Source organism: Mirounga leonina, unplaced genomic scaffold (genome assembly GCF_011800145.1).
Source record: "Mirounga leonina isolate KUSES-001 unplaced genomic scaffold, KU_Mleo_1.0 Mir_126, whole genome shotgun sequence".
Lineage (NCBI taxonomy): Eukaryota > Metazoa > Chordata > Mammalia > Carnivora > Phocidae > Mirounga > Mirounga leonina.
Window position 1 is genome coordinate 24,739,938 of NW_023270314.1, and position 23,738 is coordinate 24,763,675.

The following is a 23,738-nucleotide window of genomic DNA, read 5'->3' on the forward strand; positions in this document are numbered from 1 at the left end:
TGCAAGAAAAGACCAACATTCTGCCCAGCTGGCACATTTATTAGCATCAAACACAAGATCGTTCTCTTCCTGGACCCCAGGAAGCCACGCCCACAAAGTCCCAAGCTCCTGAAGCAGAGTCCCTCTGCCCCAGATCCGAAACAAGCTCTCAGGCCTTGGCAGTAGCCTGAGGTGCCCCCAGGGCTGTGAGCTGCTGAATCTTCTGGCTCATCATCTCCATGACAGCTGCGGGAAAAAAGAAGCGTCAGATCCTGGTCTGGAGCTTGAGGGGAGAACCCAGAGTTCAGGAAACGCGAGGAAAAAATTTAAAGACAGGTAGACAACCAAGTACCGTTAATAAAACTTATAACACAGTGAGGGGCGCCTGGGTGGTGGTGTTGGTTAAGCGTGGGACTCTTGGTTTCGGCTCAGATCCTGATCTCAGGGTCTTGAGATGGAGCTCCACTTCCGGCTCCTAGCTCAGCATGGAGTCCGCTTGAGAGTCTCTCCCCCCGCTCTTCCCCCCACCCTGCTCGCGCACTCTCTCAAATAATTAAAAACAAAACAAAACAAAACAACCCCAAAGCTTTTAACACTGATCCACTGTGGGACACATTTACATGCATACACAAATTTACAGTCTACAATGTGTCAGTAAATATATGATAACCACTGAGACATAAACATGAACAAAACACATTATTAAACGAGTCAAACATAACTGTGGATAAGATTTTCACCTTTAGAACAGTGATTCTCAATCCTGACCGTGTAACAGAATTACCTGGGGAATTTTTATTTTTTTATTTTTTTTAAGATTTTATTTATTTGCGAGAGAGAGAATGAGAGACAGAGAGCATGAGAGAGAGGAGGGTCAGCAGGGAGCCTGCTGAGCAGGGAGCCTGATGTGGGACTCGATCCTGGGACTCCAGGATCATGACCTGAGCCGAAAGCAGTCGCTTAACCAACTGAGCCACCCAGGCGCCCCTTCCTGGGCAGTTTTTAGAAAAACACTGACCCCCTAGAGTCCCCCCACCCCCAGGTTGATTTAATTGGTTTGGCTTGGACTCAGGCTTCCTCTTTAAACATCCTGGGTTATTCTCATGTGTAGCCAGGGTTGCAATGGCTAGTACTTAGTTAGGGCTGTTATTTCTTTCCTGTGTGTTCATTTACACGTATCATCTCCTCAGTTCCATCCCCATTAAATAGAACACCCCAAGAACAAGGATGATTTCCTTCCTCTAAATTTCGCAAGCACCCAACGCAGCAATCTACAAATAGTGGATATGTAATGCACAGAATCTAGAGAATACATCTAGACACCAAAGAGAAAGACATGGTTTTAATCTAGCCAAGGGGACACCCCCAGTTCATACTGGAATCCATGCTCTTTACCATGGAAGTAGAAAGGGTGAAGAGGTGCCCCAGGCCAATCTTACCCTGTTTCATGGCATGCTTCTCCTGCAGAGCTGGCTGGATTTTCTCCATTTGCTTGGTAAGGAAGTCTATCTTCCTCTTGAAAAAGTCCTTGGCATCCTCAGCTGTCTGCAAGGTCAGAGGTGAATGAAGGGCTAAGAGGAGACCCTATGCTGCACTCTAGGTCTTCCCCTAAACTTCCTTTCCCTGCTCAGAGGGGCATCCAGGTGGTTACTTCCACTCACCTTTTCTACATAGTAGCCTGTTCCCACATCGATGAGTACATGTTCCACATCATGTAGCTTCCCAGGGACATACATCTGAGAAGCAAGGATTAAGGGAAAACTAGCCCAGCAGGAGTGTCATGATTCCCTGTCAGCCAGCCTGCTTGGCCTTCTTTTCTAAAAAGCTACAAGCCACAAGGACTGAAGAATCTGGAGGCCTTAGAACTGTACCCATACACTCCAAATGGGAAGGGACAGAGAAGTTGGCTCCTTATGGAGAAAATGGCATATGCTAGAACACTCTCTTGCCCTGATCCCATCTCCCATCCTACAAGCAGTTCTTACAGTTTTTTCCACTAGCCCCCCCAGAAGGACTAGATACAATGATATTTTCCTACTGCTGGAGAGTAGTAAAGTGAAAAGCCGGCTTCACTTTCCATCAACAGCCCCAGTCATGAAATCACTAGCTAATTCCTAGTGGATTTAATGCTCACTATTTAGCCAACCCCTACCACACTGTTTCTGTATTTCTTTTTCAGCCTGTCAGTTCTCAGACTACAGCTTACAGATGCTCTACTGTCATAACTTAACTCATTCAAGTAAAACACTGAACGGGTAGCCACAATCCAGGTTTCTTGGTAACAACAGTTTAGAAGTAAGAGCCATAGGTAAGCCAAAACAGGATTCATAAACACAGCCAACCCCCTTGTTTCTATATCCTGTTATTCTTCCATCGTTTATCTCTTCTAAGTTATTAGTAAAAGTCTAAACCCACCTGTTTTGTCTTCCTATTAGAGGATATTCTCAAACAGCAAAGGGAAATAATCACATCTCAATTCTACATATGCCCTGGTGCTCACAAGGCATTAGCTGGATGTTGGCCCCAGGTTAGGTAGGAGAGGTACAAAGAATGCATAATAAGAGCGTTCTCAGAATCATGGGGACTCTCTAGAGTAATCAAAACTAATCCCATCTTTTTTTTTTTCTTTTTTTTCGGGCGAGGGGTGAGAGAGAAAAGGAAAGAGCAGGGTAGCAGTTTCTGTGGAAAGGATACAGAACTCGTCAGTGGGACGAGTAATTCTTTCCCTGTGAAAGCAATTAAGACAAACATCTGGGGAAGGTTAAGACGTTAAAGAGAGTTCCAAGATGGCAGAGAGAATGAGAGATCTTAAGACAAGAACGGAAACAGGGACAACAGCAGAGGAATGTCCTGTACATTTCAACTCTAGATAGGCAACATGAAAGGGCTCCTGTAGCGCTCTACAGTACGTAAAGGATTGCTTTCTCATCTCAGGTAAGGACAACGGGATTAGAAGGCGGGACGAGAGTAGCCGGCTCACCACATCCCCCAGGTTGCCTTCACGCGCCTACCCCATACCCTCGTTGTTCTTGTTCAGCACGTTCAGACAGTCCTTGGCTTCCACATACTTGGTCTGTACCACCTTGAGCTGGGCAATGGACGTGGACAGGAACTCCACTTCCTACAGAGGACGGGAAATAGGATCATTATGGGGGGCTGGAGAGAGAGGGGGCACTGCCGGAGAGGAGGCCGATCCTGGGATGGGGTGGGGTGGGGTGGGGGTTTCCCAGGGGAAGGGAAGCCTCCCAAAGAGGGGAGGAATGGGGGGCGAGGGAGGACGCGTGGGCAGGAGGCACGTGAAGCGGGAATGGGGTGTCTCTGCCGCCCGTCCCCACCTGGTCCAGCTGGTTCTTGAGCATTTCTAGCTGCGGCAGGCTCAGCTCGGTGATGTTAACTGACTGCGCCATGTTGGGAAGGAGGACTAACGGAGCGGAAGCCGGCTCGACCAGCAACGCTCTAGCCGCCCGCTGCGCATCTCGATGGCTGCGCCAGGAGGCCTCGCTTGCCGGGCATCTCTATGGTCCTTCGTCGGGGCGGGGAAGGGCGGGCCGGAGCCTTTCGGGGACTTACATTGGTTTGGCGAAAGCTGCGCCTTGTTTTCACAAAACCTCCGACGCCTACCAGAGTAAAGGTGGAGCAAACAGGACTACTTCCCTCAGGGAGCTTAAAAAGCTTAAAAATACCCGGTTCATCACCACAACATTGCGAAGCAATGTATGCTACTCCGTGTGGGTGCTCTAAACCTAACGAACCACAGGCAAGAAAGAAGCCTGTGAAATTCGCGGGTCAAGCAGCATCGTGAGTGGTCCTTTGGGCTCACACGGTGGAAAGGTCTGGTGGGGGAGAGAACCACAAGGAGTCACGTTGTCAACCAGCAAGCACAGCACAAGGTTTAGTAATCAAAACGATGTTTTACCATGTGTTAGATGTGAGGGATACACGGGATTGTAAGATAACGTGCTTCCGAGGCATTTAACAATCCGGTTGGGGAGAGAAAAACCATACGAAAATCCCACGGAATCTGCTGCTGAAGTTCATGGCCTGAGAAGGCATATGTGGGGAGAGGACGGTGGCCTCTTTTTTTTTTTTTTTTTTTTTAAGATTTTATTTGTCAGCGAGAGAGAGCGCGCACTTCCACTGCAAGCTGTTCTCACTTCTTTATAGTACCACATAGTGGGCGGGGCCAATAACTGTGTCTACAAATGTTCTCCAGTGAACCACACAAAACAGGTTCAAGTACTACATCTTTATTATATTAAGGTTAAATCAAAGGGAAAGGTTTCATATAAAATACTGGGAAAAATCACTTAAAATATTTGTCCTAAGGGTTAAGTCTAATGGGAGGTAGAACAGTCACATGGCTTCCACCGGCACTAGGACAGCTCCAAGGGGTCATCGCAAGCAGACAGGCAAACCATATGCCACAGGTGCAGCCCCGATAAGATACTTGAGTCGGGGAGCCTGGCGGGCCTGGCTGACATAGTAGAGAAGGGGGGCTCCTGGGCCTGCTCCAAGCCAGCCCTGCAGCAGAGCCTCCGTGTAGCGGTCGATGTCACGGTCAGTCACATCCCAGAGGTTACCCAGAAACAGGGGACTGGGAAAAGAGGAGAAGAACTACAAAGTGAGGGCTCTAAAACAAAATACATAGGCAGGCACGACTGGCGGTGGTGGGTGAGGAAAGAGGAGTGAGCCAATGAGAAGTGCCCTAGTTCCAGGAGGGGGGGCAGAAGAGGGCAAAGATTAAAGGCCCAGGCATGCCAGGGAACTAGAACGGGGGGGGCACAAGAGAAGATTTAGGGTTCAGGCCGGGGAAAGAGCCTGGCTGGGAGCTAGGAAGGGCCCTCAGGACTCACCAGCCAGCCATGATATACTTGAGCACGATGCCAGCCCCCTCCAGCCTCCCGTGCACAGCCAGGGCCGCACTGCTGCAGCCAAAGAGCAGGGCCACCGCCCGGCAGCTCAGCCGGAGGATGGCCTGTCCATCCAGGAAGCGGGCGCCAGCCCCGTGCCCTGCGTAGCTAAGGCAGAGGGACGTGAGACGAGTCTGACCTAGCAATACCCGGCCTCGGCCATGTTTCCAAGGGCGCCCTGAGTCAGCCAGTGACTTCAAAGCCCCAAAGAAAACTCTGGTGACGCCCTCCTCCAGGGCCTGCCCCTCTCCCCACCTCCCTGCCTTAGGCACTCACATATATAAGTCATGCTCCGTCAAGGCCACCTGCACTTGCTCTGGGCTTGGCACTTCCCCAACCACCCCTCTCCAGCCAGCTTCACTGCGGGGGGAAAAGGTAGGAGTAAGAATTGGGGTCAGTTGGCAAAGAGGGCAGAGGGAATACTAGGGAGAAGGTGGGCTGTACCACTTGATTCTGCAGGAAAGTATATGAGCCCCTCTATGTGGTCTCTGCTCTCCCCCACCCCCTTTCTTACTCTTATCCCACTGACCTGCTAAAATGGGCTCGAAATTGCTCCTCTGTGCTTGACAGGTTATTGTGAGGGTTCAGAACATAGAAGGTATTGCGTGGATCCACCCCTTGGCTTAGCACTGATGAGGCCCCAGACTGAGGAGAAGATACTGATGATCAGGACCCTGGTCTGGCCAGAGGGCCCAAGCTTCCACAAACTCCAAACTCCTTTCCACGAATGAGCCATCGGTCCCCGAGACCCTCTCCTGTCTTCCCAGATCTCTGTCAATCACCAGTCATTCCCCACTCCCTGAACCCCACCTCTTTGATGATGGAGTAGCTGAGCAGGAAGCGGAAGGAGGGCAGCCGAGTGACAGGCAGTGCCCGGAGGCTGGGCATGTTCTCCCACGGCAGCTTTTGCAGGTCCTGGGGTAAAAGCACACGGGGATGACTATCTCCAGGCAGGCTCACACAAGTGTCGGAAGGGGCATGGGGGTGAGTTGGTGCCCACTGTCCACCAGACACTGCCCCTCCAGCCCCTAGCTCCTTACCTTGTCTAGCACTAGGACAAGGTGCCTGTCGCTTGGGACTGTCTGACCCTGCAGGCGTCCTACTGCCTCACTCAGAAGCTCTTGGGCTCGTTCCGGCCGCACTGGGCACAGCCCAGAGGCCAGGGTCTGAACGTCCTGAGGAGTGAGGGTACTGGCACCACTGAGCATGGCCTGCAAGGGAACAGTGGTCAGTGAGAAAGAATTAAGTCTAGCTTCTTCCCCTTTCCCTGATTTCTCAACTCACTTTCAGCAGAGTGGGGTCAGGATATTTCCAGCCACATTCCTGCAGCAACTTTTGTAGGCGGGAGGCCTCCTGGGCAGGGCCAGGGTCCTCACTGGATGGCAGCAACAGTCCCCTCCAGCAGCCCAACACATGCTTCTCTAGGGAAGTGATGAGAACCTGAATGAGGAGGAATAGAACCTTTAGTCCCAGAGAGGAGCTGAGTTTCTTATCCCACAGTCACCAACATTCTGGACATGATGAAATGGGTTTTCCAGCATATTTGTCTTACATATCTTCCTGCCAGTTAAAAAGGCAAGAAGCTAGAGGGGCACCTGGGTGGCTCAGTCAGTTAAGCGTCTGACTCTCGATTTTGGCTCAGGTAGTGATCTCAGGGTCGTGAGATGGAGCCCCGTGTCGGGCTCCACGCTCGGCGTGGAGCCTTCTTCAGATTCTCTCTCTCCCTCTCCCTCTGCCCCTCCCGCCTCCTCTCTCTCTCCCCCTCTTAAAAAAAAAAAAAAAAGGCAAGAAGCTAGAAACATTTTTCATTTGCTGAGACTAGGGGAGTACAGATAAGATGATTTATTACATATCACTATGTTTTGACAAATACAAATAGGCGGGCGATGAAAACTAAACCCAGGAAGCTGATACTTGGGCGTAAATTAAATCCCTTTTCTTGTATGTATCTTTAAACATTCTGTTGCCATAACACCTTCAGGTTTTTGGCTCTTGTTTAAAGTCTTTGCCAGGTAACATCATTTTTTAAAATTTAGGCCGATGCTTCCAGAAAGGACCTGAGGTAACTCAGCACTGGCCTGGGACCCCTGAGAGAGAAGACACTGACACCCCCGGGGTCACTCCCAGGGCAGGCCTGACCCCACCCCACCTTGCAGACACACACCTCCATCCTATGGTCCAGTTCTAGCCGCCCTGTCCACCACTCTCGCTTGTCAGTACAGCTGCTGTTCTCTTTCTGCTCCTTCTGGATGGCGTCAAACTCTTTCAGGGCTGAACTCAGAGGAAACTTTGAGAGATGGGGCTGTGAGCTTTCTGCTGGTCCACACGATCACCATCTCTCCGTCCCCCAGCCACAGAATGGGAGCAGCTTCACCAGAAGCCTACCCCAGCCCAACTTACTGGCCCAGGAAACCTACCTTGTTCTGGGCAGTTGGGATCTGCACAGTGACTGGGGGACTGTCTTTTTCTAGCCGGGTCAGCAGGAGGGTGTCGCCCACAGTTCCAGGCTGGAGCGTGGCCAGAGCCAACACACACACGGTCACCCCTGCCACAGAGAGCATACCCAGGATCATTTCAGCTCTTACAAGGAATCCCCTTCTCTGTCTTCTGCACTCAATCCCCATTTATCACTCAAGACAACTCCAACAACTCCAAGAAATCTTCCCTTGTCACTAGTTCAAGGTGCTCTCCCTTGCCCTAACAGCCGCCTGTGGACAGAGACCACATCTTGTACTTCTTTGTGTCCCTCACAGAAACAGAAGTTCCTGCACAGAGGGAGGCACTCAAATCATCTGGTAACGGATTTCATGTTAGCATAGGAAGCCTCTGCACGCCTGAACTCACCCCTGCGGAAAGACACTGAACCTGCTAGTAACTCAAAGTTAAAGTTGGTGGAGGGGCATACCTGGGTGGCTCAGTTGGTTAAGCGTCTGCTTTCAGCTCAGGTCACACAATCCCAGGGTCCTGGGATCAAGTCCCACATCGGGCTCCCTGCTCAGTGGGGAGCCCGCTTCTCCCACCTCTCCCCACTCATGCTCTCTGTCATTATCTCTGACTTTCTCTCTCTAATAAATAAATAAATAAAATCTTAAAAAAAAAAAAAGACCTTCAGATTTAGGGTAGTTCTCTTTGGTGAGAGTAACAAAATGACTAATCAATGAAAAAATAGGACATGTCTTTCCATAAAGGTCATAAATCTATGTTAACCAATGCCTTAAAGTCCTCCACCTAACTCCTTAGTAAGAAGATGCAAACAAGGACAGAAGAGCCAGCTGCAGCCTACTACCGTACCACTGGGGATCAGAGCCAGGCGCTCCTGGAAACTCTCCTTCTCGGGCTCAGGGAATTGACCAGATCCTGAAGCCCTGAAGGAAAAGAGGTGCTGGATGCGGGCCAGGGGGACATCCCCAGGCCTCTCCTCCAGGCTCAGTCTCTGCATCTGGTCTGCCATTTCGAGTGATCCCCGGTGCTTCTGGGCCTTGCTGTGGACAACGCAAGTAGGGGTGAGTTGTCCCTCCTTCAAAATCTGGACCCTCCCTCCAGTCTGCCCCAGCATGGGCCTCGGGGACTGTGGCCACTCACCTGAGTTGCCTGTGGAGGTGGGTGAGCAGCTGGTGGCGACAGGTGATGGACACAGACTCGGTGACGAGGCAGGCAGTGGCATAGGGATCCCGGTGGCCCAAGCACAAAGCCAGAAAGCGGCAGAGGTGAGCATAGAGCCCACTAGGAGGGCAGTGACTAACCCCACGGAAAGCAATGGTCAGTAAGTCACAGATGGAATTCAAGGTAGACAGACCTAGAAGAAGGTGAAGATACTTGCTATAGATGAGTCCCGTACCTCCTAGCTGGTAGAATTTTGCATGAAAGTTCCAGGTTTCCAAGGCCCTACCTCCTCTCCCACTTAAAAAATAAAAGCTATCATTTACGAAGAGCAGTGTGCCAAGCGGGATGCTACGCAGCTTACATCAACTCCCAAACCCCATTTTATAGATAAGTAAATAGAAGCTCAGAGAGGCTGACTGACTTGCACACAGTTAGTGGAGAGAGTGCTGGTCAATTCCCTGAACCCTGCTTCAAAGGTGACCAGATCTAGATGGGGATCCAAAGACAGAACCATGGACAGGCTAGAAGAGCATCAGGATCAAGAGACCTAGAGGCTGGTCGCCTGGGCGGCTCAGTAGGTTGGGCATCTGCCTTTGGCTCAGGTCATAATCTCAGGGTCCTGGGATGGGGCCCCACATCGGGCTCTCTGCTCAGCAGGGAGTCTGCTTCTCCCTCTCCCTCTGCCCCTCCCCTCTACTTGTGCTCTCTCTTGCACCCTCTCTCAAATAAATAAAATCTTTATTAAAAAAAAAAAAAAAAGAGAGAGAGAGAGAGACACCTAAAGCCTCACTCTCTCCTAGTGACCAGACCCCAGAGGTCCGCATATTCACCAATGGCTGCAGGGGCTGAGGGGAGTCGGAGCCGAGGACCAAGATCCTTGTCTGGGCATGGGATGGGCAGCTCCTCTTTGCTGGAATCACGTCTCAACACCTCACATTCTCCTATGGCGGTATCAGGTCCTAGAGAGGGTGCCTTCCCACCTGGGGAGAGAACATGACTTTCTATAGTTCCTTCCTCCTGCCATTCCCTTTGTTCTTTCTAGGATCCAGTCCCAGAGCCAGGAAAAAGCTTTATTTCTGTACTGTCTTTGGCACCAATTATTTCTTGGGCTTTGGTCCCGGGGCAACCCCCCAAAAATGTATGCACCTTCTCCCTCCCACCGTTACCATCATACCGGAGGTGGAGTCTTCCCCATCAGAGCCCCTGAGGATCTCAAAGCTCATTTCCATCTGGTTGTCAGTCATTTCCTCCTCGGGGATGGTCCTCATGATCTCAGAGCCCAGCTCCTCACAATGTCCTGATGTCACCTTCTTGGCCCTCCGGCTCCTGCCACCGAGCCCAGGTCGCCCGGGGCCACTATCTGGGGCTGCCACTGAAGCAGTCTTCAAGCCCGAGCCCTTCCTGGCCCGGCCCCGGCCCCGGGAGGCAGTGCCCCGTCTCTTGGGCTCCTCTGCAAGCCGTGCCTCAACTGAGGCAGGGTCTTCCAAGTCACTGTCATCACTAAAGTTCACCTGGGATGGGTGGAAAGGGAGAAGGGCCCGGGGGCCTTCAGTGACAAGACATCCGCCAGCAGGTGGCACTGCGGAGGCACAGTCCCAGAGGTCTTGGGGAAGATTAGGAATGAACCTCTCCACCATACAGACACCCACCACACTCAGCCAAGGGCAGGGACTCCTGGGTGTGGAAGGAGGGAGAGAAGGAGGGAACAAAAGGTAAGGAGGAAGGATGAAAAGGGAAAGGAACCAGAGAGTTAAGGAAAGCACCTTCTGTCTGAAACCAAGGTAGAACTGTCTTTCTGTGGAAGATGTTGGGATCCTGCCGATAACAGTAGAGCTAAAGGTCCCAGCAGGCCTGGGAAACTCTTCCACAGAGACACCCACTCTGCACAGTTCTCCAGAACCACCCCACCTGACACCACCCCCACCACCTAGCCACAGTCCCGCCTCACCTTGAGGCGCGTCTGGACCCTCTGTTGTACCCTCGGGGCCTTGGGAACCTCAGGCTTGCTCTTTGTAGAGAGGACTTCCTCAAACACAGTGAAAGGGACGCGAGGGCCTGCTTGCCTGACCTGGCCTGGGGGCTTAGGTGTACAGGGCAGTCCACCTTCCAGACCTTTCAGAGAGGTATTATGGAGGGACGGGGTAGAAGAGGCCGCCCGATGACGCCCTCTTCCAGAATGTTTTTGGCTCCGAGGCTTAGAGGCCTCTGAGCCTGGGGATGGTTTTACGGGTGGTGGCTGCCAGCCCCAGGAGCTGGCAAAAAGTTGGCCAGCGCAGCAGCTGAGGCCTGCCAGCTTTGCGAGGGCGCGAGTCAAGAGCAGGCTGGCTCGCCAGGGCTCCAGGTTGGGAAGCCGCGCTGCCACAAACTTCAGCCCTGACTCCAGGACCTTCCCCAGGCTCTTGTCTGATGGCTGGCTCAGCCCCTCCAGTGCCAGCTGTGTGTAGGCCTGAGCTAAGAGCTCATCCAGGAGCCTTGGGGCAGGGGAGGGCGGTGCTGTGTGATTCAGGGAAGTTTGCAGAGCTTGGGTGAGGCGCTCAGTGGCTGCAGGGCAGCCCTTCAGCACAACCTGCAGCAGATCCAGACCCTGGGCCTGATGGCCCGTGGCCAGCCTCACCCCCGCTGTGACCAATGCCCAGCGCAGACAGACTGCCGAGAGGACAGGACTGGCACAGAGCGAGCAGTCACACGTGGGCAGGTGCGTCAGGAAGCCAGGGCTGGGCTGGGGCTTCATTTTCAGGACAGGGGAAGAATTAGTAGAAGGTGCTACAGGACCAGGCGCCTTGGCCACAGTGGCCACCAGCTCCAGAGCAGGGCCTCTTAGGAAGGGCTCCTCTTCTGGAAGCTCCGGAGGACGATGGGCCCAGGCCTGCTGCTTGCCCTTCTGCAGGTGGACCTTCTTCACAGAGTCCAGGTCCTGGGCTAGTCCACCAAACTCTGGCGAGAGTGAAACCAGAATTACCAAGTGCTTCCTGAGCTACTCCAGGGCCCAATTCCCTCATATTGGTGTTATTGACTTACTACTTGTACCATTTACTGTACAGACATACGAAATGTTAATATGGCTTGTTATTTTTTCAATAAAATCCTTAATGTTTTCTTCCCATTCCACAGTGGATTAACACAACCCACAAAGCCCCCAAAGCTGCAGCTGAGATGGCTGTGTGGCTCAGGGTAGCAGGCCGGCACCGGGAGGCCCCCGTCTCAATCCTGGCTCCTTCACCCCACTAGGCCCATGATCCTGGCCCCAAATGCTGAATTTCTCAACCTCGTCATTTTACAAATGAAAAAAAAGAATCTATGGGTCTACCTGACTTTCCAGGGATTTGTGTGGCTCCAATGAAATACTGGAGATAAAAGTGGTTACAAGCAAAAAATGTATCATAAGCTCTTTTATTACTAACTTAAGCCCTCCTGAGGACACAACGTCTGTGCTGTCCAACAGAGTCGCCACCGGCCCCATGTGGCTACGAGCACATGAAATGCGGCAAGTGACTGGGGAAATGAATTTTAAATTTGATTTAAATTAAATTCAAATAGGCAGTGGTGCCTGGCTGGCTCAGTCAGAGGAGCATGCCACTCTTGATCTCGGGGTTGTGAGTTTGAGCCCCATGTTGGGTGTGGAGCCTACTTAAAAGTAAAAAATTAAAAAATTAAAAAACTAGAAAATAAATAAATATAAATAGCCAAAATGTATTAGTGCTGAAAACTAGAGCCAGGTAGGGTTAGTCACGGATTAACCATCTGAAGGAGGGAGACCAGTGGTCTGACCGAAGTAGAAGGAGCTTTGCCCGGGGGACCGGAAGTCAGACTGATCTCGAAGGGCACCACACTTTCACATACACAGGTGTGTTGCAGTGCGTGGGCCCCTCCTGCCACCGCCTGCGGGTGCGGAGGGCCCCCCAGCTGCTCACCTGTGCAAGACTCGAGCAAGAACAGAACCTGCTGCAGGTCCGACTGACAGAGGTCGATGTCGCTGCGCATCAGCTCCAGTTCCGCCTTCAGCACCAGGAACAGGGCGCACCTTGTCGGGAGAGGAGACGACTGCCAGTGTGCAAGCCTTTGTTTTCCCAGACTCTGTCTTTTGGCCCCTCTCACAGGCAGAGTGGGGGCAGTCTCCTAGCCTCTGAAAGGCCTTCACAGCCTCCAGCTGACTTCCAGGCTCCCCGGGAAAAATCCTCTACACTGCTTTCTCACCCCAAGTCAGCCTTGCATATGAGGACAGATTTCCCAAATGACATTCCTCAAAAAAAAAAAAAAAAGGATTCTGTGGGCAAAGGGATTTAGGGAAACACGGTACACTGGGTCTCCCTTTTGGAGAGTTACAATGCATATGAGCATTATTGAAGGACGTGAGAAGTCCTAGAGGAAATAAGGATGTTTAACCTTGGTAACTTGGCATGTCCCACTTACTTTGCCACGGAACGTACTCTCCCCACCCGTCCAAACAGAACAGGTTAACCTGTGGAAGCTGTGGAAGAGTCTGGGAACCCGCGATCCAGCACGTGGGCACCCGGGTTCTGGACTCGGCCTCCTCCCGCCCGGCACTCACTGGTGTGGCATCTGCAGCTTCGTCGTGAGTTTCAGGGCCTCCAAGCAAAAGGCCTTGGCTTCGCTCACACTGCCCAGACATCCCAGGCGGGAGACCAGCTTCTCCGAGCAGCTCAGCACCTGGGTCAGAACCTGCCACTTTTGTACCAGATTTTCACCTGTAGCAAAGGAGAGAGACAGGACCGTCATTCCTCAGTCACCGCCTGGATCCTCTGGAGGCAAAACTGGTGGCCCCACCATGGAGCCTGTTCCCGCCCACAGGGCCTTGCTCTCTTCCTCAGACTCACCAGAATCCAGAAATGGTGTCTCCACAGCTGCCTTCTGAATCGAGAGCACATCACTGCCCATGAGCAGGAGGATAATGCTTCGGAGGAGCTTATGGGAGTCGATGAGGGCGATCTCAGGCGTCTGCCAGCCTGTGTGTGGCGGGGGAGGGCGGGGGGGGCGGGGGGCGGGACAAGAAGGGAGATGATGCAGCCGCCACTGCCACCACCTTCACCTACTAAGGAAGCAAAGGCCAAGCATGCTGTGCTCTTCTCCTGCTGTGCCTAAGGCAGAGGGACTCAACCACAGAACTCTTTCCCTCAGACCACACGGGGCCTGAGAATCCTTGTCAGAAGAGCATTCTAGCCAGATACTAAGTGGTCAGTTAGGGAACAGGCAAACAGAAACTCATATGCTACCCCAGGCCTACTCTGGGCAGCCTCCAGGTAGGCTAATCCACACAGTTGGGACAGCAGAGGGGACAAGGGCTTGAGAAGAGCCGAGAGCGGACAAACCACACAATCTGACCACGAAGGGCCATCAACCCCCCTATTTTTTCACCTTGGGCACAGAGCTGCTCCCGCAGGGAGGCTGAGAGGCTGTCCGATGAGAGGCTAAGGTAGAATGCTACCAGCTGCAGGGCCTGGACACGCAGCAAATACCAGGCCTTGGATGACTTCTGGAGGGCAGGGTCCCGAAGCACAGACAGCAACAGAGAGGCGCCCTCCGTCACCTGGGAGACAGGGAGGGCCGGAGGAGAGTTGTGAGTGAAGTCAGATCAGCGATTCGGAACTTAAAATGCCCCTGGAGATCCTCTGGCCCAGCCCCGGCTTTGGGGAATGATAAGAGCTGTGGGGAAAACTGTAGCCTGACAGGACATATGACTCAGCTAAGTTCACACAGTTGGTTTGTGAGAAAACTCAGGTCTTCTGCATCCCATTTGATTTCTACTCTAGGGCTCCAGTGCCTTCCCAAGATCATTGTCATCCCAGTTTCTAATCACAGGACTAGACAGTGTGACTGAGGAGACTGAGAAAGAATGGGAAGGACTGTGCCTCTCCTAGAGGAGTGCTGGTGACATTTCATCAGAGAGGGCAAGGCGAGGAAACAGCACTGCTTCTCAAGGTCAGGAATATTCTTCCTAATTTCAGGGAAATCTCAGAAGCCACACAAATACCCTGAAAATCCTAAAATCCTTCCAATACCTGGGAACTTTGGGGATTAAGAAAGTGAGAAATACCTTCTGGTGAACACAGTAGAGTTGACTTCGAAGTAGGTCACAGGTCAGTGAAAGGAGCAGGTACGTGTCTGTAGTGTGATCCAGAAGTTTCAGGCTTGAGTCTGCCTCTTCGAGGTGTATCTAAGGAAACAATCATGGGATGCGTGAGCATGCTGATAAGGAGAGGCAGCCAGACTTTTCAAATTAAAGTGGATTAAAGCACTTGCAAGTGAGATGCAGAACACATGCAACTGAATATGAAATTATTTCAAATATTATAATCTACATAAGAGTTATTCATTCGGGCGCCTGGGTGGCTCAGTTGGTTAAGCGACTGCCTTCGGCTCAGGTCATGATCCTGGAGTCCCGGGATCGAGTCCCGCATCGGGCTCCCTGCTCAGCAGGGAGTCTGCTTCTCCCTCTGACCCTCCTCCCTCTCATGCTGTCTCTCATTCTCTCTCTCTCAAATAAATAAATAAAATCTAAAAAAAAAAAAAAGAGTTATTCACTCACTAAAATGTTCAGTTAGTATCTTTTGGTTGACCACTACGCTAGAAAGACATAGTTGAATAAGAAATAAGCAAGATTTGGGGTGCTTGGCTGGCTCAGTTGGTGGAGTGTACGACTCTTGATCTAGGGGTTGTGAGTTCGAGCCCCACGAGAAATTAAAAATAAAATATTAACAGGGCACCTGGGTGACTCAGTCAATTAAACCCTCTACTCTTGCTTTCAGCTCAGATCATGATCTCAGGGTCTTGAGATCAAGCCTCACTTTGGGTCCCTCACTGGGTGTGGAGCCTGCTTAAGATTCTCTCTCTCTTCCTCTGCCCTGCCCCCCACTAAAAAAATTAAAAATTAGAAAAAAAAATTTTTTTAAAGATTTTATTTATTTATTTGACAGAGAGAGGCACAGCGAGAGAGGGAACACAAGCAGGGGGAGTGGGAGAGGGAGAAGCAGGCTTCCCGCCCAGCAGGGAGCCCGATGTGGGGCTCGATCCCAGGACCCTGGGATCATGACCTGAGCCGAAGGCAGACGTCTAACGACTGAGCCACCCAGGCACCCCTAGAAAAAATATTTTAAAAAAAGGAAGTAAGTAGGACTTTCCATCCAATAGCTTGCAGTGCAGTAGGGATGCAGGCATGCCTTTGTAATCAAGACACAATACCATTAGTGGTATGGGGACCCAGGGAAAGTAGGGGATTCTGCCCTTGAAGAAGAGGACGTATAAAATACTTCATGAAAGAGCAATTGAAAAGAAAGTAGAAGTCGGCTGAATAAAAAAAAGGGGGGTGGGGGAGGTGCATTTAGGGTGGAGGGGCTAACACAACCAAAGAGAGGCGGCATGTACAAGGCTGTAAAGCAACTCGTATGGATGGACATAAGTTCCAGAGCGGGGTGGGGGGGGGACGCGGAGTGGCAAGGACCAGTGAGCCAGAATATAGAAGGTTTGCGATACCAAGCAAAGCATCTAGACAGCATCCTTCAGGTAATGGAGGAACCAATGAAATCCTGTCAGCAGGAAAAAAGACAAGACCACATCTAAAAAGATCATGTTAGCAGTAGTTAGAAGACAAAGTGCAGAAGGGAGAAGCCACGGGCAGGGACACCAGCTAGGCGGTGTCAGCACAGTCCTAAGCGAGTGGAGAAACGGCGACCGGGGCAAATGGTGGGGAAATACAGGATTAGCGGCCTATTCCTGGGGCAGGATCTGTAAGACTTAGCGAACAATGGTTTTGTGGTGAGAAGGAAAGACGCTTCCTCTTCCCACAGCTGCCTCCCAACCACTCCACACTTTACGATCCTCCAGCAGGATGTGGCGATCGGAGGCAGGGAAGATGCCCCTTCGGTATCTTATCTACTTAGAGAAAAGATGCATTGCTAAGGCCGGGTCCCCCCTGTAGCTCCAGGCTTGGCTGGCTGGGCACTCACCTGGGCATAGCTGGGACAGCCGAGTGTCAGGAGCAGCTGGGCGGCGTGGCAGGAGGAGCCAGCTGCCTTCGCGTGGTCCTCCAATCTCTGGGAGACGATCCGTACAAGCAGGAGGACCTCCAGAGCCTGCAGGGGCTGGTCAGCCAAAAGCGGGAAATTTACCCAGCTCCTGCTGGAACCTCCACTTCTACCCTCGGCTCCCCAGCCCTTGGAGACCTCGGTCTGACCTCAGAGCCTGGATGGAGTGTGGCTACAGACAGAGCAACTGTCAGTCACCCTCAAGGAGCCTGAGAGGGGAGCAGTGAGGGAGACGACCACCATCGACCCTCCTGTTTGAAAGCTTAGGTGCCAGTCAGCATCAACAGCCGGGATTTACTGGGAGCTTACTATGGGCCAGGCACTGTGCTGAGAGGTTTACATGGATGGGCGGGGGGCAAGATAGGTGAAGGGGATCAAGAGGTACAAACTTCCAGTTATAAAATAAGTAAGTCATGGGGATGAAAAGTATGGCTTATCGTGGTGAGCACCGGGTAATGTGTGGAATTGCCAAATCGCTGTGCTGTGCACCTGAAACTAATATAGTATTGTATGTCGATCATACTTCAATTAAAAAAAAAGTTTGATAAGACGAAATCAGAGAGGGAGACAAATCGTAAGAGACTCTTACTATAGGGAAACAAACTGAGGGTTGCTGGAGGGGTGGGGCGTGGGGGGATGGGGTAACCGGGTGATGCACACGATGTAATGAGCACTGGGTGTTATATGCAACTGATGAATCACCAAACTCTACCTCTGAAACTAATAATACACTATACGTTAATTGAGTTTAAATTTTAAAAATTTAAAAAAATAAAAAACTTGAAGGAGCGTCTAGCTGGCTCAGTTGAAATAACATGGGACTCTTGATCTTGGGGTCCTGAGTTTGAGCCCCACGTTGGGTATAGCGATTACAAAAAAATAAACTTGAAAAAAAAAATGAAGCTTCAAAAGTAAAGTCATAATAAAAATATCGAGTTTTCGGGGCGCCTGAGTGGCTCAGTCAGTTAAGCATCTGCCTTCAGCTCAAGTCATGATCCCAGGGTCCTGGGATCGAGTCCCGCATCGGGCTCCCCGCTCAGCAGGGAGTCTGCTTCTCCCTCTGCCTGCCGCTCTGCCTACTTATGCTCTCTCTCTCTGTCAAATAAATAAAATCTTCAAAAATAAAACACCAAAAACCCCGAATTGTCCAAAAAAAAGAGGTTCATGTGCATCAACTCATTTAATCTTCATAGTGACTCTAACCTGAATTTTATAGACGACCATAGCCGAAGATACTATGACTGACACAGGCTCAGCTGCTTGTCTAAGTTTACATTACAGGTATGTGGTAGAGCCAAGACTCGGGTCCAGGGCTGAGGCAGCTTCCCCCAGTCCTCATGCTAGAAATATGGCCAATTGGCTGCAGTAACAAAGGTCGTGGATGTGCCATGTTCTTTTTCGGAGGTTCCTAACGTGGTGGCCAGGGAGGAGCTTCAGGGAGTCTGTGAGACGGCCTGACATTGCGTGTAAAAGGTAAAATTGGGCCTTTAGGTATCTCTGTATGTTTCTGAGTATACAGGTCTCAAACTATCCAAGAATTAATAATAGTTTGCTGACACTTGAATATTATGCTTAGGCCCAGCCCAGACATGTTCTCTCACTAAGCGCTGACGACACGACGACACAGTACTATTATTGTCCTCATTGTAGAGATAAGGAAACTGGGCTTAGGAAGTTAAGTCACTTGCCAAGGCGAGTTACTAATAAAGGATGGAGCTTGGATTTCGACTTAGGGACGCTGGTGGTAGAGCCCACACCGGGTTACATGGCCTCTCAGCAAATTCGCAGGTCAAAGAAGGGGAAGGAGCTGGGCTTCTGGGCTGTGTTAGCACCCTGCCCTGTTACCTTGGCCGCCAGCTGATAGAGGGCTGCTAGGGTCTGCAGCGAGGCCACTGTCTGCTGGAGACTCCGGACGGCGGGCGCCTGCGTCTTTGTAAGCACCTCCTTCCAAAGGGCCAGGGCTTGGTCCAGGCATTTGGACTGAGCTAGAAGTCAGAAGAAAGGGACCAGCCATTCTCTCGGAGCGTGGGTTATCTGGGGAGAACGCAGCCTTCTCCAGAACACCCTCTCCCTTCTGTGCCCACCTCCCACCCTACAGGCCCACCTCTCCCATACCCAGGGTCCCCATTCTGCTCCGAGGAAGCCACAGAGGAGACCCTATCCACCACACTACATTCACAGCCCTCACCAGCATCTGCCGCGAGGTTGAAGGCAATGTTACTGTATAGGAAGCGATCTTCCTGCAGTTTATCTTCATAGTTCAGGTCATTGACTTCAAATTCCTCCAGGTTATTAGGGGCCTGGGCTCTCCGATCCCGCTCGATACCCTGGATGGGGAGATCAGGATAAAAAAGGGGGCAGGCGTCAGCTCACTGTGGGCCTGGGGAAAATAATCCCCGCCCCGAGTTGCGCGGTACAGCAGCCACACTTACTTCCTGCATCTTGGCCTCCAGAGTACAGATGTAGAGCCACAGCAGGGCCTGTGCTTTATCATCCAGAAGCTGATCCTCGGCCTGGGGCGCGGGCCTCACAGACTCCAGAAGCTGCAGGGCTTCCTGGACAGCATCCAGGGCCGAGCTGGAGGGAAAGGGGGCGCTGAAGCTGGGCCCAATGCGGGTACCTGCCACAGCATCCTGGGAAGGGCCTTCTGCAGGACAGCCGGCCCCACCCTCTGAATGAGCTCCTGCAGCCACAAACTGCAGGGGATGCTCAGGGACATGGAAAGGGAAACAGCCTCTGAAGAGGGTCAGAGCACCCAGAGCAAGAAGCAAGAGTGGCATCCTCAGTTAGCCTCCTCACCAGTTGGTCTGCTGGGCAAAGTCGTGGTAGCAGAGCACCTGAGCCAGTTCCACCAGATGGGTGGCTCGAACCCAGGCCCCAGCCGGTGTCTCCTCAGGGCTCAGTTCCAACAGGTCACAGATGACGTTGAACCGCTCCTGCCCCGTGTCCGCTCGCACGGCCTTATAGGCCTGCAGCTCCTCCCTCAGCAGGAAGACCAGGGTCTCTGGGTCCCAGCCGCTCAGGCTGTTTCGCAGAGTCCTGAGAGAAGGCAGGCCCAGCACCAGGTCAGGGAGCCCGTGAAGCATGGAGCCTCCGCCCCATGCCAAGGAGGCCCAGCCTTGTGAAAGCAAGAGCATTGCCCATCGCCACTGCTCCCCTAGTACCTAGCACAGCGGCTGGCCTATAGCAGGCGCCTGACGAGTAACAGTGAAGGCAGGAATCAGTGCCTTTTTCAGCTGGAAGGATGACCGAGACCACGAGTACCAAAGCCAGCTCTAGCCAGGGAGCAAACATGGTTCTCTCTCTCCCCACCAACTCACCTCAGCTGTAGCTCCTTGTCTCCTGCTTTGGCTGCATCCATCTTGACCCGAACCCAGAAGGTGACTGGCTCAGCCATGTGTTGGGGGCTGCAGGGCCGCAGGGCTGCCAGCCACAAACTCACCATCTTGCAGCCCTGGGCCTGTTTACCCAGTTTCTTCAAACTCTCTCCATGTAGCCGGAAGAACCTGTGCAACTGACCAGAGAAAGCGAACAGACCAAACTGCAGAGAGGAACCAATGAGTCTGTAACAATGGGTGAGTCCGTGCCCGCACGGGTACACACACCACAGGGTGGGCCTCGGGCCCCAACCCCTGCCCCGGAGGCAGAAGACGCCTAAGCACTAAATACCCCGGGGCTCCCAGCCGGAAGCTTCAATCCACCCCACAGCCCTGAAGACCTGCTCCTTCTCCTGTAACCCCTCTCCCAGCAAGTCAGCGCCTTCTCAGTCAGAAATGCCAGGCCATCGTTGACTTTTCTCCCTCCCTCACAGCCAGTCACTTGCCAGATTAATCCTGGCCTTGGTGAACCCGTTCACGTCTCCCCAGCCCTCGGGAAGCTGCCTCAGACACCCACCTCTCCCGTCTAGGCTCCTAGAGCAGTGCCGGCGCCCAGCGTTGTCCCTGCGCTCTGTTCATTCACCACAGTGATGCCAGAGAAACCCCAAATGCCAATCTGGTATCATGCTTTCCCTTAAATCCTCGAGAGGCTCATCAAGCTCACTCAGGATGAAATCCCAGGCCCTCTACAACCCGTCGCGGCCGCCAATCCCAGCCAACCCATCCTTTCATGGGTATCCTGGTAGCGGCTCCCACTCTGGCTACTGAAAGGACCTCCTAGGGGGAACTCGGAAAATATCCAGCCACCTGGGGTCTAGCACCAGAGATTTTCAGGTGATTCTAATGTGCAACCAGCTTGAGAACCACCAGCTTGGGACATGGCTAAATATAAAAAGTGAGACAATAAAAAGAAATGAGTAACAGTGCAAGTGAGGTGTGGGAAACGCTGCCGCAAGTCCTGGTCCCTACTCCAAGGCAGGGCCCTGGCCAGCCTCTTTCATGCTGCTCAGGCCACCAACCCAACCTCCCTTCCTGCCCTTGTACCTTCTCAGGAGGCACCTTAGGAGAGGTGCCCGGCTTCGCCAAGCCCAGGTGCTGACAGAGGGGCGCAGAGAGGGCACAGGCCTCGGCGTAGAGCTTGTGACTATAGAAGCTGTAGGCCAAGTTACTGGTGTAAGAGGCTGCAGGTGAGAGAGAGAATGGTTGCCAGCAGAAGAGTTCCCACTGCCTCTCCCGTTGGGAGAGGCGGTAGAGAGGAGCTCAACCTGTGGTCGGCTCAGCAGCTTCTAGATCAGACAGCAATGCCTCTTGCTAGGGGATAAGAGAGGGGCGGCTCTCCCCTTCTTGCTCCAAGGCGGCCCATGAGGTCCACTCCGGTAAGGCAAACCCACACCAGCCAGCCCCTTGGCGCTTGTTTTATAAGAGCCGAGTCCTCATCCCCACACAGGGCCCATCTCACCTCACATACCAATTTTCGTCTTCATCTTGCTCCAAAGGGCAGCAATTTTGGGGAGACACTCTGGCCTGTCCCATACCTCCTTCTCCTTCCCTCATTCCATGGAAGCCACCCTAGTAGCCTCCTTGCTATTCCTTGCACACACCAGACCAATTCCTGCCTTAGGGCTTTGGCACTGGCTATTTCTTCTGCCAGGGATGTCCTTTTCCGGGTGTCTACATGGCCAACTTCATCACATCCTCCAAGTTTTGCTCATGTCACTCTCTCAATGAGGCCTATCCTGACCACCCTATTTTATTTTTTAAAAAATATTTATTTATTTGAGAGACAGAGAGAGCATGAGCAGGAGGGGCAGCAGGAGGAGAGAGAATCTCAAGCAGACCTCACTGAGCGTGAAGCCCAATGTGGGGCTCAGTCTCATGACCCTGAGATCAGGACCTGAGCTGAAACCAAGAGTTGGATGCTTAACCCACTGTGCCACCCAGGTGCCCCGAGACCACCCTATTTTATTTATTTATTTATTTATTTTTTAAAGATTTTATTTACTTATTCATGAGAGACAGGGAGAGAGAGAGAGATGCAGAGGCAGAGAGAAGCAGGCTCCCCGCCGAGCAGGGAGCCCGATGCGGGACTCGATCCCAGGACCCCGGGGATCATGACCTGAGCCGAAAGCAGACGTTTAACCATCTGAGCCACTCAGGCGCCCGACCAACCTATTTTAAATGGTAACTTGTCCCTCACCCACACTGAACTCCTAATTTCCTTTCTTATCCTGCTCTAGTATTCCTTCCCCCCCATATTTCTTATCATTTTCTAACATATTGATAATTATCCTATTGCTTATTATCATTCTCCCCCAACTGGAATGTGGCTCCGTGAGGACAGGAATCTTTGTTTTGTTTACTGATACACCCAAGTACTCAGGACAGTGCTTAGCACATGGTAGGTACTCAACAGGTATTTGTTGAATGAATAACATTTTCCTAAATTCGAGTTTATACAGCATTTGGCTATCAATGTAGATGGTTGGGGAAAAATTCAGTCTTCAATATTCTGGGAAGAATTTGCATGCTAGTAATTTTTGTGACTCCTAATCATATTTTCATCTCAATGGGAAGGTTCAACCATCGACTATATGAATGTGAAAAGTTCTCCAAAACCTCCCAATGACTGAACTGATTGGGTTTGTGTAATTTAAACTAATGGGCCATGCTTTTTGTAAAATGAGGGGAAAACTTATTATAAAATACAAAAATAGGGGCAACTGGGTAGCTCAGTCAGTTGAGCATCTGCCTTCAGCTCGAGTCATGATCCTGGAGTCCTGGGATGGAGCCCCGCATCTGGCTCCCTGCTCGGCGGGAAGCCTGCTTCTCCCTCTCCCACTCCCCCTGCTTGTGTTCCCTCTCTCGCTGTCTCTCTCTGTCAAATAAATAAAATCTTTAAAAACAAAAACAAAAACAAAAATAGACAAAACTAATCTATGCTGTTGGGGAGGCTGGTCACAAAAAGGGCGGACAGAAGGATGGATTTCCCGGGGTCTAAGTCATGCTCTTACTTGACCTAGATGTTGGTTACAAAGTATGTTCACTTTGTAAAAAATCCAGCAAACCATACACTTATGATCTTAGTACTTTTCTGTCTATACATTTCAATTAAAAGGGTGGGGAGAAGTACATATGCAAGTTGGTTTATATATACCTGGTATAGCCCTAGAACGATACCTAAAAAATTGATATTAGTTGCCTCTGCAGAGGGGAACTTGGTAACCAGGATTAGGAGTGAGTCACTTCCAACTACATGCCCTTTCATGCAATTTGATTTTTAAAGCATTTTTATGTGGTTCTTAAAAAAACTTAAGTTACAAATGTTCTTGAAAATGTAAACATAGAGAAAGGTCATAAAGTTGCATATCAGGTATAAACATTTTCATGAAAGAAACACCAAATCATATTTCAAAGTCAATGGGGAAAAACTTACATCCGCTATTATAAGTTAGCCTCATTACTTCTCTACTGCTGTTAAACGTAGCGTCACTTGCACTTACAAACATTTTTTTCACTCTTCCTTAAGCCATAAGGAGTCCCCAGAGTAGTCAGAACCATCCAGCAAGTGCTATTTGTCTGCCTAGTGAGTGATGACCATCCCCCCACCTCTGGGCCCCAAGGTACTAACCAGTCATGCCCAGATAGTCAGTCAGCTCTTGGCCTGACAGGCTCTGTAAGGCCTCCAGCATCCAGACCACAGTAGATCTGCAACTTTCCATTAGCTGGGCCAGGTCAGCCACATCAGCTACCTAAAGGGACAACAAGGGCTTGAGGGTGAGAGGAGACATACTAGGTCCAAGGTGACATCTACCCCACCCCGAGCCCAAAGC

The 23,738-nt window shown here is 51.5% G+C and overlaps 2 protein-coding genes across 2 annotated transcripts in view; both read right to left on the reverse strand.

The window, feature by feature from the left end:
- Positions 1 to 18: 18 nt before the first annotated feature.
- On the reverse strand, positions 19 to 3,438 carry PFDN5 (prefoldin subunit 5). Its single transcript, XM_035002557.1, has 6 exons — positions 3,315 to 3,438; positions 2,998 to 3,100; positions 2,674 to 2,705; positions 1,641 to 1,715; positions 1,419 to 1,524; positions 19 to 225 (listed from the first exon to the last, which is right to left on the reverse strand). The coding sequence occupies exons 1-6, from the start codon at positions 3,384 to 3,386 to the stop codon at positions 149 to 151; spliced, it is 465 nt and encodes a 154-aa protein (XP_034858448.1). The 5' UTR covers positions 3,387 to 3,438; the 3' UTR covers positions 19 to 148.
- Positions 3,439 to 4,082: 644 nt separating this feature from the next.
- Positions 4,083 to 23,738, reverse strand: part of ESPL1 (extra spindle pole bodies like 1, separase) — a 29,897-nt gene continuing 10,241 nt past the window's right edge. The window contains exons 5-31 of the mRNA XM_035002559.1: positions 23,537 to 23,657; positions 20,953 to 21,089; positions 19,852 to 20,045; positions 19,331 to 19,570; positions 18,964 to 19,108; positions 18,720 to 18,858; positions 18,377 to 18,516; positions 16,454 to 16,588; positions 14,545 to 14,664; positions 13,866 to 14,037; positions 13,328 to 13,456; positions 13,042 to 13,198; positions 12,404 to 12,513; positions 10,441 to 11,426; positions 9,667 to 10,003; positions 9,323 to 9,472; positions 8,472 to 8,685; positions 8,181 to 8,371; positions 7,307 to 7,434; positions 7,054 to 7,176; positions 6,174 to 6,329; positions 5,930 to 6,100; positions 5,700 to 5,804; positions 5,419 to 5,534; positions 5,166 to 5,249; positions 4,833 to 4,997; positions 4,083 to 4,573 (exon numbers count right to left, since the gene is read on the reverse strand). Of these exons, the coding sequence (XP_034858450.1) occupies positions 4,372 to 4,573; positions 4,833 to 4,997; positions 5,166 to 5,249; positions 5,419 to 5,534; positions 5,700 to 5,804; positions 5,930 to 6,100; positions 6,174 to 6,329; positions 7,054 to 7,176; positions 7,307 to 7,434; positions 8,181 to 8,371; positions 8,472 to 8,685; positions 9,323 to 9,472; positions 9,667 to 10,003; positions 10,441 to 11,426; positions 12,404 to 12,513; positions 13,042 to 13,198; positions 13,328 to 13,456; positions 13,866 to 14,037; positions 14,545 to 14,664; positions 16,454 to 16,588; positions 18,377 to 18,516; positions 18,720 to 18,858; positions 18,964 to 19,108; positions 19,331 to 19,570; positions 19,852 to 20,045; positions 20,953 to 21,089; positions 23,537 to 23,657 (5,067 nt within the window). The 3' untranslated portion in view covers positions 4,083 to 4,371. The remainder of the gene's footprint in view (positions 4,574 to 4,832; positions 4,998 to 5,165; positions 5,250 to 5,418; positions 5,535 to 5,699; positions 5,805 to 5,929; positions 6,101 to 6,173; positions 6,330 to 7,053; positions 7,177 to 7,306; positions 7,435 to 8,180; positions 8,372 to 8,471; positions 8,686 to 9,322; positions 9,473 to 9,666; positions 10,004 to 10,440; positions 11,427 to 12,403; positions 12,514 to 13,041; positions 13,199 to 13,327; positions 13,457 to 13,865; positions 14,038 to 14,544; positions 14,665 to 16,453; positions 16,589 to 18,376; positions 18,517 to 18,719; positions 18,859 to 18,963; positions 19,109 to 19,330; positions 19,571 to 19,851; positions 20,046 to 20,952; positions 21,090 to 23,536; positions 23,658 to 23,738) is intronic.